At 40.1% G+C, this 13,817-nt stretch overlaps 1 protein-coding gene across 4 annotated transcripts in view; it reads right to left on the reverse strand.

The window, feature by feature from the left end:
- Positions 1–13,817, reverse strand: part of itga7 (integrin, alpha 7) — a 35,472-nt gene that overhangs the window by 14,402 nt on the left and 7,253 nt on the right. For 3 of the 4 annotated variants that reach the window (XR_005692730.1, XM_040009001.1, XM_040008993.1), the window contains exons 2-5: positions 6,585–6,712; positions 6,050–6,129; positions 5,556–5,811; positions 4,685–4,816 (exon numbers count right to left, since the gene is read on the reverse strand). Coding sequence is in view for 3 of the 4 variants with exons in the window: in XM_040009001.1 (XP_039864935.1) it covers positions 4,685–4,816; positions 5,556–5,811; positions 6,050–6,129; positions 6,585–6,712 (596 nt within the window). In the remaining variant the exon portion in view is untranslated. Of the gene's footprint in view, positions 1–3,943; positions 4,052–4,684; positions 4,817–5,555; positions 5,812–6,049; positions 6,130–6,584; positions 6,713–13,817 lie in introns of all 4 variants that reach the window. The other variant, XM_040009009.1, reaches the window with a different exon arrangement.

The raw sequence follows: 13,817 nt of genomic DNA on the forward strand, positions 1-13,817 counted from the left end.
GGGGTTCAGAGGATCACCTCCTCTGAGTGTGCCATGTTCTGCTCATCTTCTCACTAATGAAATGTGGGCCTTAAGTGACTATTGATTTTGTGCCTAACTCATGATGGGTGTAAATGTCCTGTGTGCTGTGCGTGTGAAAGGCTGTGTGTCTAGTGGAAGCAAAAAGGCTGGTTGTGATAGTAACATGAGATGTATTGACGTTGGCCTAATGTCTCCTGAGATTCATGATACCAAAGCTCTGCACTGGTTGCCTCTGGTGAAGGCGGAGTGTAAACATGGTGGGTGGACGTTAAGCAGATTTATCGCCTGAAGCATCTCCTCTTCTCTGTGAGTGTGCTTTGTGAAAAGATAATCTGCATGTGTGTGGAGGAATTTGAGGATGCGCATGCATGTAAATCAGGTAAAGCAATTCAGCGTGTATATAGAGGAGGAAGGATGTTTGCATCATGTGCGGAATATTTCTGATCAAGCTGTGAAAAATGACACAAAACATATGAAACATTTTTCCTGAACGCAGGCATTTTCTACATGCACTCGCTATGCTAGACTAAAAAGCAGGCAGCTGGTGCAAAAAGTGAGGACAATCTGTCTCCATCGGGACATGAAGGACATTTGTTGGTACTGAGTAAACATGCAGAGGGAGACAAGACAGAGACAAACAGTGAGCAGCTCCAGGGTGGCAGGTGGGGAATGCAGCACTGCAGCTTCTATAAAACCAGCAGATGTGGGAACAAGCTGCAACTTTTTCCTCGCAGGCTTTTAGCTCACAAGCTTGCAACATGGTAGAAACTATAAAGATAATTAAGGAATGAAAGGATAAGTTTTTGCAATTTTAATCTTAATAAATTTCTTAGTTTTTATTTGAGTTAGACTGTTAGACAGAAAAAAGAGAAAATTTGGAGAGCACAATGGAATTTCCGATATTTCTTTTTTTATTTCTTTATTTTAAATATTCTCTTACCTACCTGCTAAATATGTCCTAGCCATTGGTTTAGTCAGCAAATACTCGAGGTTGTATCTACTGATTAGTCTCCAATGATGTACTCCTTAGTGTCCTACTCTTACTATATATAATTTATTATCCACATTTTATTTCATTTACGTTTATATTTTTCCTCCTTTGGACCAGAGAGACAGTAGCTGACAATAAAGGATGTTATTTTGCTTTATCTATAAAATAAAGGTGCTCACACCTCCTTTGATTTACAATAACTAACTGCTGTATGATGCAACATGAGTGTAAGTATTTTTTACACATACTACTTCTGCATTTGGCATAATTTTTGTTAAATAAATCACATGGTGTATTATGTCATGTGTGATGTTCATCTTAAGATGTATTTGCTATATTTTATTTATCATAACTCTTTTTTCCATGGCTATACATTTTAAGTAGAGTTTATTTCTTGACTAAAAGCTTCTTTAGACTAAAACTGAATTTACCTGATAAAGAGCCAAAGATGATACTTGTAAATGTTGATGCTTCTATGTACTCGTTGTTTCAACGCTGACTTTTCTAATTATGGTAACTACTCAGGGTGCAGCCTCAGCATTAGTCCCTTTAGCTTGTAATGAAGAGATTCTATGTGTAATGTTGGATTTGGCCTTGATGGAGATAAAAACAAAGCTTTCTTTTCATCCAGAAGGCCATCGCTTCTTTAAATGAATACTTTTACTGTTCCTATTGGACACAATACAGTGATATTTCAGATCCAACAAAAGCTGCAAATTCCTACAACAGTCTCTGTCATTTTAGTAAGCATGCATAGGTGTGTCGTATCATCTGGTTAGGATCAATGGAAGCACGTGGGTTATAAATGAAGGCTAAAAGGTCATGTGGGAATTAGTGTTGTCAAGGAGACGGCTCAATACGGTGAGTAGGAGGGTAAGCAGGATTGGAGGAATGTGAATAAAGAGATTTATAGCAGATCCACACACTTAGAGGAAAAATAATGACCGGAAACCCAAAATAACAATGAATAGCTCCTGCTCAGCAGACTGTGGATCACTAACAACTGACACTAAATACTGAGAAATTCATCACAAAGCATCACATCATTATCTTGATAAAATCTATTGTTTGAATGAAAATATCAGTGTGACACTGCACCACTATTGATTCATTTGACCTTAGGCCTGTACTACAAAGTGAGTTCATCATACCCAGGGCATTCACTTATCCAATCAGGATAAGCAGTCACATGAAGCTAGGTATCAACTTGCTAAACTAAACCAGGATTTTGCCTGCACATTCACATGAAAAGGGTGGTGTTAGCGGCATCTGACTGATCATAATTATGGATAAATGTATCCACAGTAGACCCGTTCGATTTTCTTCAAAGAGAAATGAAGCTGTACTTTGGAGAAAATATGAAGTTCAAACATGTAATACAGATTTAAGGCAACAAAGCTGCTGCAGATAAAGCAGTAAGAGTATGTGTGAGAGGAAGAGCACTGTAGAGTGATACAGTTTTACTTAAGTATGGGCTTTAAGCGCATTGGTCAGTAAGACGAGAAAGGAGTGACTATATTAATAAAGTTTAGCCTACTTGAAGCCTGGAAGAAAAGCTGGCAAAAAAGCTGAGGGTGGAACTCGACAGACTTATCACATCACAACACTCTCATTAAGAATCTGATAGATTACAATCAAGAATCTCATTAAATTAATATGTAAAGGACAGTTTTAGCTTTTAATCTCTCAGCTGCTGCCCCAGTGGTATTCAACCCTTAGACTACGAGCAAATTAAGCCCAAAAATAAAAGCAGGTGTCCTATTTTAGGTTCATATGTTAATGCTTATAAAATAATAAAAGTGTTGTAAAAGTGTTTGCAGCCAACAGGAAAAGAGTTTAAAGTTACATCGAAGAATCAATATTTTTTACTGATACTCATCAAAGACATTAGAACCTATTAAAAAACTTTAGAAACAGAGGATTAAGGGATCTTCAAGAACTGGTAACCTTCTTGGTAACCTGGCAGGTCAATAGGCAGTGATTTTGCACCTGTTGATCTCTAATCTGGAACTGCTTCACAGCCTGAATTACCATTTTTGATATACCCCAGTGAGAAGTGAACCACTTTTGTTGTACAAACAACAACCCCGAAGCATCCCGGGTAAGCAGAAGTCTTCGTAGTACAGGCCTCTTACCATTATATTTGAAATGCTGTACAGACATTTGTGATAACCAGAGTTACTTTTCCTCTTTCACTGCTGTTAAACTGGTATTTTTGCTTTTAAATAGAGCTTAATTAAACTTAATTGCTAGCCATTCATATTGATGCCAAAAACTCCATCAGCCTTCAGGCCATCACCCAGATTTCAATAGTCAGTAATGAAAAAATACCACACATAACAAATATATATAATATTCTCATCCACCTCAATTGCAGTTGGGTTCAATGCTTGTTAGCAAAAGTTAGCGTATTAACGTGTTAAAAAATTTAGCACTGATTGTAAATATGTTAGCATGCTGATGATGTGCCTCGGTATATCCTCGCACAGCTGTGGACTCGTCTTGTATATTAGTTAAACCATTTAAAACAATTCGGTTTAGTATATCTGCAACTACTTAAAGTGAAACCACCACCAAGATACCCTGGAAAGCTTCATCCGGACAGACACATGCAAACTAACAAAAGAGATCGACAGACAGAACAGACAAACACCTCCTGCTACCCAAAGAGAAGGCCATCTCTTCTGCAACTATATAACTGTGCCAAAAATATAAATTAAATTAAATTAAATTTAAAAAATGAAATAAAAAAGGAAGGTATAACTTTGGATGGCTGTCTCTTTTTAACATAGATTACACACTAAAATCTATATAGACAGACAGACTGTGTAACTGATCAGAAAGGATTAAGACAAAGACGGAGAAAAACAAGATACTATGTCCACTACAAGCCCAGTCCGGTCCAAACGACAGCACCTCAAGCCTACAAACCTAGGTAGCTATTATGAGCTACATCCTCAAACGATGTGGGCCGCCTTGATGGTTCCAGAGTTTTGTACAGCAGCGCATCTTCAACGGGGCTAGCCATGAACAAGAGCCCTATGGCCCAAAACAGGAGGAGAAAACAGAAAGAAGCAGAAAGAGGAGCGTGGGGAGGGTGTGATGGAATGGTGAAATGGTGGTGGGGGGTGGAAAGAGGAAGAAAAGGGGAGAGGGAGGTGCAGGTGAGAGGTTGTGATTGATTGCTTTCTGTGTGGTGCTACAGTGGTTTGTCCTGCAAAACCACTGGGTACCTGGTGGAGAGATGACACGTCAGGCTCAGACTGTACACCACTGGCATTTTCAGACAATGGGCGGTAGCTGGAATGAGGATGACATCAAGTATTTTCCCTTGTTTTCCCAAGAAAGTGAGCAAATAGTAGCAACATGAGGACTGATCCTGTCAGGCTACATGTCCACCCACAGTCAAACAAAGGCTGGAAAAATGAGGTGGAGTCCTGTTCAGGGCTTCATGAGTCATAAATTGCTGAGCTAAAAGTCATGTCCAGGAATAGTAGGAACACTACAAGATTTTCTTCAACCAATCAGAGGCAGTTTTGTTGCTACTGTTGCTAATTCCTGTGGTTAAGTCAGCCGTGTTGGGGTACAGTCTAAGTCCTGGTGTCATCCTCCCCCGGCCCTCTCTATCTCTCCTGTGCGCAGGCAGCAGTGAGCAGGGAGGGCAAATCCTACCCAGGTAACTGTGGTAGGGCACAGGGATGAGCTGGGCATTAAGTTGTTTTTCATCTGCCACCTCGTAAGGTCCGTCGTCATAGATACCGAGGTCAAGCAGAGTCTGGTTTAGGAGCTGAACACGCATCTCGCCTGGAAAGGAAATAGGTGAGGGCACAGCACGGTGACAAACACAGATTTGCACATTATCTTAAACAACAGGGACAAGGTCATAGATACACATGCTCACATGTTGCTTCCCAAATCCAGCATGTGACAGAATTTAGACATTTTAGAACAGGCGTTGTGTAAATTCAGCTTTTATTCCATAAAGCAGCCTTTTATTAAAATATGAATCATCCAGAAACTGATGTTTGCATCCAATATATCTTAGACCATTTATATTAAATGGATTAAGCTGTGCTGCATAATTTCAGTGTTCAATCAATAGATTGGCCTATAAATTAATTGGATTGTCCTGTTAGTAGTACTTATTTAATTAGACAGTTTCATTGCATTGCTTTTCTTCTCTAGCATGCATTAGCTGCAACAGGAGTTTCTTCTCATATTTCTTTTACATTCGTGGTAAATCGTCTTTGCACTGTAATAGAACAACACTCAGAAAGGCATAAGAGAAGGAATCAGTAGATACTAAAGACAAAAAACCCCACTGCCAGTTCCTTCTGCTTAGCATTCATCTTTATGAATGAAACGGGGCATGTCAAGAAGGGATCCATCTGAAAGATGATTTCCAGCCCTTCGTCACCCCTTGCATGCATTTTTGTGAGCAGTACATTCAATCCCAAATCACACTACACAGGTTTTCCTCTGGTCTTCCGATTAGTAAAACATGAAACTCTAAATAAAGGCTTCTATCAGTCCGTCACATTACCTTTCCAGTTGTATGTTCCTGGAGCACCGAACAGAATGAAGTTTTTGTCTGGGGTGAAACTGACAGACAGGCCCTGCTGACAGAAACCGAACTGCTCGTGTCCCTGTGGCCGACCCTCACAAAACTTCCATTCTCCTCCGTCCAGGTCATCTCGATTAGTCAGGTCCTCACTCAGGACATAGCAACGTCCAATGGGATCCCGAGTCTCTGATGACTGGTTTACACGTTGCCTCAGTTCGTATAGATGAGCGCAGGTCTGGTGAAGGGGGAAAAACGCATTAGGGTTTCCTGGATATCAGTTAGCCTTTGATTTTTTTTTTTAAAGAATATGATACTATGCAACAGTGTAATGACCAAATTAGTCTTAAAGTCTTCATCATTATAAACAACAACTTGGCAGATGAACCAAAGCTGGAAATGCACAATGTCTGCTCTTATATCTCTTGATCATCAGCACAGTGTGAATTTACCCAATTTGGGCATTTGGTACTCACCACAACCTTCCCTCCAATGCCCTGACTCTTGACTGTAACTCCCAGCCACTGGTTGTGCTTGCTCTCTCTGTCCCACCTCACTGAAAGAGAACACAGAGTGAACTGTCAGTCGTGACGGCTTCCATGTTGTATTGTTTTCTGGTTACAAGCAAACAGAACTTTGTTATTTATTCACTTCACCTATTAGAAGTGTTATTTCACTTCTGACTTCACAAAAATGAAGCAGGTATCTTTATAAATATGATACAGTAACATCATATATTTCCATGATGCTTGTCAGAGAAACCATTAATATTCTGCCTGGGATAATGTAGTTTATAATAAAGATAATTCTCTTTGACCGACGGAGGTCCAGCTGTTATTTAGATTTCTTAAAGCCCAAGTTGATGTGTTTAAAGTTTTGTCTTTGGTTGAAGTGTTTAATTTCACAGTACAAAGAACAAAGTGAAACACCAAGAATAAAAGTCACGTCATAGTTTGGCTGATGAATTGACAAATGAACCGACAAGTTGTTTCAGCTGCACTTGAAACCCACCGTCTCCATCGATGTCAACCCTCTCACAGTCGTACTCCTCTGGTGTGATCGGACACCTGAACAGGGCTCCTGGTCGACTGCCCGTCAACTTACCCTGCCCTGCCGCCCTTGGAGCTCCCACCAGTATCCTAAATAAAGGAAAATGAAAGGAAAGTTAATTGTAAAACCTGGTATCAAACGTTGATAGTGCATAATACAAATTAAGGTTTCCTCAAAGCTGTTCTTCACCTTAAGTTGCCATTACTGTAAAGTACAATTACCTGCAGTTCAAGAGACACCCTGAACACGAGGCTACATTCAGTAGAGTATGTTATGTTGCCTGAAATATATTTATGACAGCTCTGGGAAATCTATATCTAGTGTACCTTGTTTGCACTCATATCCAACAGCTATTATCAGTTGTCCCTAAATAACAAGGCCAGGAAAAGTTTTATTCTCAGTGAGGTGGTTGCTGATATTTTAGGGCCAGTGTCACGGCCCTCTGCCTTATTAGGAGTGGCTGATTCAGGCCAGGATGCTATTTAAAAACCGAATGTTCACATTCCACCCAACACTGTCAGTCATGGCATATGCATGGAAGCGAGACATGGGGAAACACAGAAGACAAAGCAAAAAATAAAGAGCAGAACATGAAGCCTGAAAAACAGATACCGAGGTCTACCCTGCACTGCCACCGAACTGTGCCTGCAGGTCTAATTATGACAGTGATGTTAGCTATGTCAGTGCTACGCTCAGCTGTGCAAATACACCCTGTGCAAAATGCTCCAGCCAACAACTCTCCTCCTATCTACTCCCTAACTATCTACTGTTATGTGCGCACTTAAATTAGAGCTATCACTGTGTGAGGGAAGACTTTAAATAGAGTTTAACAAGCTAGAAGCTTAGCATGGATCAGCCAAGAGTAACTCTAACCTGGTGTCTCAGTGTTTACAACGAGGCAGCTATAACAACAATGCTAGGTGCAGAGCAACTCCTCTTTACTGGATAGTTCAGATCAAAACATGCTCGATAGCGTACACTGCGTACATTTTACTGCACTGCATCCACTCTGCTCCTGGTAAAGTAATTGGATCAAAGGTGCATCATTTCCAACCTTATCCAGCTTTATCTGTAACACGCGTAAAGCTGGATGTGGCGTCAGGCACACAAGCAAGACATTATTACATTACTGGAATTACACGAAGCCTTTCTAGTCATCAAGATCTTTATCTAGTCTTTTTGATATCACAACAGTGTATTTAAATGCATCTCTCTAAGTTTTATGAAGATTTAAGCCTTAATTATACTTTTTGCGTCAGTGAGTCTGATGAGGATCAAGTTACATGAATTTCATCATCAGTCAGACAGCATGGAGGTCTATGCAGATGTCCATGTGCTTGCCAGTGTTTTATGACAATGTGGACCAGCTAATCCAAGACTTGATATTAGAATGCACCACCTGCGCATCCCCTCCAGGTGGACATCAAAGAAATATAACAGGATTGACCACTTGGCTTTTCCTTGATTGTCTTCTGTGGACACAAACCGTCTGTCCATAGAAGACAATCAAGAAGAAGCTACAAGCAGCATGGCCTTCTGACAGTTAATCCAGATTTAAATTCTGCTCTGCTGAATTATTATTTGTGATCCCAGAGGAGCTGAGGATGAATTCACGTCACTAAATTGCTAACAGCAAAAAAGCTAAGGGTTATTTTGTAACTGTAACATGTAAACATGTACGCTATCAACAGAATTTAGATAATGTACCTTGCAAACATTAATACCTGCAGGTATTTATACAGTGCATGACTAATTAACTAATAATAGCACATTGACATACTAACTGCGGGCTAATAACAAGTTGTTGCATGTGCCAGTTGTGACTTTGGCTCCATACTCACACAGGGTGTTCCTGTCACAAAAAAGCTGTACTAGCAAGCACACACTAGCAATTAAACTAAATCAACTGCTGGACAACATAAAATGCTATATTATTTAAATATCATTTCACCTAAAAGGAATTGAGATATGATCAAATTACAAACGAGTCTTCTGCAGAGCTTTCATGGTCTGCATTCTCCACAACAGACAAAACTTTTATTTTTTTATTGAAGAAAGGAGCAAGTTCGCATAGGTACTGTGCAAACAGCATCCAGGGCAGAAACAACTATACACTGTTAACAGGACACTGTGTTTTTTGTTTGTTTGTTTATTTGTTGGTTGGCTGGGGGTTTTTTTGGCAAGCATCCATAAAGAGAGCATGCTAACACAAATCTAGTGAGGAAGATCCCAGAGTGATGTTGAAGCTGAGTGTATGCTGACCCGAGTCCAGCAGCCAGACCCTGATCTTCATCAGGTAACAAAGGCAGTGAGTCAGGTTCAAACATAGCCTCTGTTTTTGCAGTAAAATTAATGGCAAATGCTGTGAAGCGCACTTTGGGATGGTTTCCAGCTTTGCTGTTGGCTTTGAGTTCATACTCAAACACTAAAAAGCAGCTGTTGCATAGGTGCTCATTAGGACAGGAATTTGTGCAAGTGTGTGAAACTGCAGCCTTAACTTTATCTTTTAAAAGATAAAAGTAATTATATGAATAGGCCATGTTAGGTAATGCAAAAGTAATATAATATGTAGTGTTACAAATTAAGTAGCATTATTAATTAAGTAACACAATGCAATAATAGTAGTATTCTGGCTGAGCAAAGCACACATAAGATCCAAAATGTTCAAAATGTTGATCTTAAAATATAAAACGCTGTAAAATTAAATTAAAGTAGCAAAAGCAATAATTAACCAGACACACTCTACTCAAACTGATATATTTAATAATGCATTAGCCTGTGTGGTTGTCATTGTGGCAGTTAGGTAACCTACTTTACTAATCCTACTCTGAACTGTCAGCTTCTTGTGTTGGAGTAAAGTGGTTTCCCCTTTAAATGTGATGTATAAGAACTAAGTAGACTCAAATGGCAATACTTATGTACAAGTATCTCACAATTTGTATTTTACTACAGTCTACTCACATAAACTATCGCTGACACATCCCAGACTGCCAGACAGCTTAACTTTCTATTTTCTGCTCCTGTCGTCTCTTTCCTGACAAGTACTTCTGGTGAGGTGCAGCTGTGCATGCCTCAGGAGTGATTCCCCTCACCTTAACAACCAGAAACTAAAACAGCCACAGAGCGCAAACATGTGAAATGATGTTTCACATCACCAGTGACGCACATGCAAGAAAAACAAAATCTTCAAGTGATGTTACGCCGACGCAAATACACGTATGACAAAGAGGAATAACATATCACTAAGAAAAAAACCCGAAACTGATAAGATCCGATCCCTCTCACGGCGCTACATTCCAGGAGGCTCTGGTTTATGTTTAAGAGTTAAGGTGATACCTCACTTCCCCCCACATGCTCAGATACATGGGCAGGTGTGAGGATGTGAAGCTGGAAGCTCTGATTATCTCTTATAGCATTATTATTTGTAAAAATAAATAAATAATAATAACAAGACTTTTTTCCTTCAACTGGAAAGCTGTGCAAGGCAGAAGGAATTATTTCTGCAGAAATGATCTCATAACCTCTTATGTCTCATAAATATAAGATGAAACAAGTCAGAAAAAAGTTTATATGCCCTAAAAGGTTTATTTATTTAAGTCAAATGGCTGAAGCCTCAAGTTAGAAAACTGTCTACATTAACATATTTGCAGAGATTCAACATTGTTTTCATTACTTACACGACATTTGTTTGGAATTACACCTTTGCAAAATTAAGCAAAAAGTGTTGTGACCTTTTCCTGTAAGTGAATTCTGAATGTACCAAATTTGACACGAATAAATCTTGTTGGCTGACTTGAGCTTTCATTTATTTGCCCTTTACTCTGCTTCTAACTCATATCATTGTTTGGGATTGACTCAGACTGATCGTGCGCTTCACTGCCAAGCTCATTCTCTCAGTAAACCCGCATTTGGTATGGTGTGTGCATGTGTGCCTTTGTGTGTGGAGGTGTGTTGTTGCTGACCCTGGGGGAGATATCAGGGTGTTGATGTGATGGTCTAGTAGAAAACCCACATGAACTCGGGCCCTGCAGATTCAGCACCAGCATGCATGTGTATGTTTTACATTGCCATGTTGAACACATAGATTAGACAAGGCACCTGGGTTCTGTCTACAGCAGGAGACAGAGAAGACAGAAGCCCCTACCTGTTTATAGCCTCATATAAAGCCTTACTTGAAGATAGCTTTTCTACATGCCAGTGATCTTCATACTGGTGGGGGACAAACCACTGCAGGTGGAGAAGGAGGGGGAAAGCACGAAGCAAAAGTAAGTTGAATGAGTTGAATTTTCTTGGTAAAACTAAACAGATAAGAATTTTCTGATACCATTCTGCTGACTGTTACTTAACACAAACTCAGGTTGGCTCCTGTTTTATTATTATTGGTTGATTAAAAAAGTGTGGGATGTGATTTTTCTTTGGCTTTTGAAGCGTGGCGTGTCAGAAAGGTTTGGAGAACCGCTAAACTTTAACAACACATTTGCAGTGTTAACTTACAGATGTTAAGTAGAAGACTGTTAGGTTGTTTGTTAGCTGTGTGCATCCAAATGCATCCATTATTTGCTGACATACTTCAATTGGAACAAAGCTGTGCTTCTACCAGTAGTCAGTCAGACCGGCATGGTTACACCAGCAGGTATGGCACAAGTACAAAAGCTGCATTATTGTGAGGTCTTTATCTTACAATATAAAGCGCCTTGAGGCGACTGTTGTTGTGATTTGGTGCTAAAATCTCCCATCACACATATAAAATCCTGAACTGATGATCGAGAAGGGCATGAAAACAAGCCGTCAGTCATTTTTTAATCAAGTAATTACAGTGCTCGAAGAGAATTACAGATTGCCCATTACAGAAAGCAGGAGGAGGGGCGACTTCACAAGGCTGTATGTAAATTAGTGCGTTCTTCGCACTTGAGAATTTAGAGTATGTACAGAAAAAAATGAAAAAATGTTGTCAACAAAACAAAATACCAATGCACAGTTATTACTGCTCCATGCCTAAACCTCCGAAATGTCCACACCTCTGCTCTGATTTGTGATTTACAGCCACTCCAAGGCCATCATCCCCTTTTTCACTCGCTGATCATCACAAAAACAACACAGACACTCATTATGCTGCGCTCATATGTTCGCTGAGGGGAGCATGTGCAGTGACCCCAACACTCTCTCCACTATCCCATCCACCCATCCCCCATCCAGGTTGGGTGTCCACACACACGGTCTCTTCCTCCCTCACTCCTCCCCCACTTTCAGGAGTCACATCTCTCTGTTTAGCCTCCCATACAGCAGCCAGTGAGACCAGCAGGGAACCAGGACAACAATGTGATCAAGTTGAAAGAAATCCATCACATATGTAGCAATTTGGACCAATAATCCTGCAGTAAATAACAAAGAAAGAGCACAAAAATGGTATTATATATACAGCAGGGTTGGCCTATCCCACAGACTTGGTCCCCACGCGCTTGCAGCTTATTAAATTGTTTATACCAATTTTGGTAGTGTCCATCTTCCTGTTGAAGGATCACGTGTTCCTCTGTGGCTTGGCGAAAAAATTCCCCGAACCCTTACAATGAAATTCATATTCTCATAAATTAACTAGTACTCGTGCTAAAAACAAGGGTGCCTTTTCTTTGTTGTGAAAGAAATACTTGGGGTGGAAAGTGTTGACATGCCAGTCTGTAAACAAACCAATACAGCAGTGAAGAAGAAGATGCAAACATCTGCAGGGAGCTGAATTCAAAGCCCTGCATTGTTTGTTTAGAAAGAGAAAGCACTGGCACTTTTCACGCTTGTCAATTTAATCATTTTAAAGAGCAACAGCAGATACTTTTATCTGAAGCCCAACCCTTTTCTCTGAATGTTTCAGCCATGGGCTTTAATAGCATAATCACATTTGTGAAATGACTCAAATATGCTGCAAATATTTGCAGTGTTTTGTTTCACTGCATTATTGCTAGTGCTTCTGAATCTGTGTGCTCACACCCTCAAACATCGTTCCACAACAGAGCAGCGTGAGATTGCTGCTCTATAGACAGAAGCTATAAAAGATCAGCATGGGGCCCAGAGGCTTTTTAGACCTTCTGTTGTTATCTTGGAGTAAGACTGTGACCTCTGACCTGGAAATACACAGACTCACGCATCACACTTGTGTACACATTCACAAAATATATGCTATCGTGTGTATAAATGGCTGAAAAATGCATTAATACTCATGCAGATAGTACGCAGACTGTGAATTACAGGCCTACACACAGGCTGTCGAACAGTGTCGACCAAGATGACGACTCTCGTGAACCTTGAGCCAAATGGCACTTTTTGTGTAAACACCTGACTCCAGTTTCTTGCTGACGAGAAAACAACAGCTGAGAGCGAGGTGACCGAGTTGTGAATCACCCTGTTTTAACATTTCCAGTATGGGCAGGCGAGCAGAGAGTTGGGCACTACTCGATAATTTGCAAAAAGAGAGAGACAGAAACAGCTGCCAGTTCCTGCAAATCTCCTCTGGGATATTGTGGTTCACTGCCCACGGATGTGACTCAACGTCCTGCCTGTATGTGAACATCACAATCGTGGTGCATTAATGTACAAAAAATAAGATTTGTTTTTTTTTAGCTGACTCTCACGACAGCAAGAAGAGGCAGAAATGGTTCTTGAAGTACTTGGTAACCCCATCCTCACTGCACATGCATTTTTAACAACCCCCAAACTCACCACCTGCCCCCCTGATCAATGAATGAAGAGCCATTTCGGGGCATAGATGGGTAAATAATGGCCCTCGGGTACTATACCATCCCTTGTCTGTTCCTTTTATATTCTCATTTTGTCCCCCATCCCTGCCATTAGCTGGTCATACATGTATTGATCCGTCTCTGTACTTATCTATTAGGGTTCTCAAATTCCACTGCTAATTTTCAGTGTGTCTTATTTATTTCCCATTGTCATTGTTTTTCTTTAATTCATTAATGAACTGCAGTTTCTTGGTAGTTTGGTGCATAAGCTGTCTGGGCTCTCTGGAAACTCGAATCTACAGAATATAGTGAACCAAAAGCAGTTAAACAGTCATTTCAATGTTAATATCCCAAAAAAGCTTGTGATCACATATTAGGAAGCCCATTAGTCACATGTGTTTATTCATATATGTAACAGCTCATTTATATATTGAAACCTGTTTAATTTTAGTGATGCATAAACTTAGCC

This window comes from Simochromis diagramma, unplaced genomic scaffold, assembly GCF_900408965.1.
Source record: "Simochromis diagramma unplaced genomic scaffold, fSimDia1.1 OVJJ01000320.1, whole genome shotgun sequence".
In the NCBI taxonomy this organism is placed as follows: domain Eukaryota; kingdom Metazoa; phylum Chordata; class Actinopteri; order Cichliformes; family Cichlidae; genus Simochromis; species Simochromis diagramma.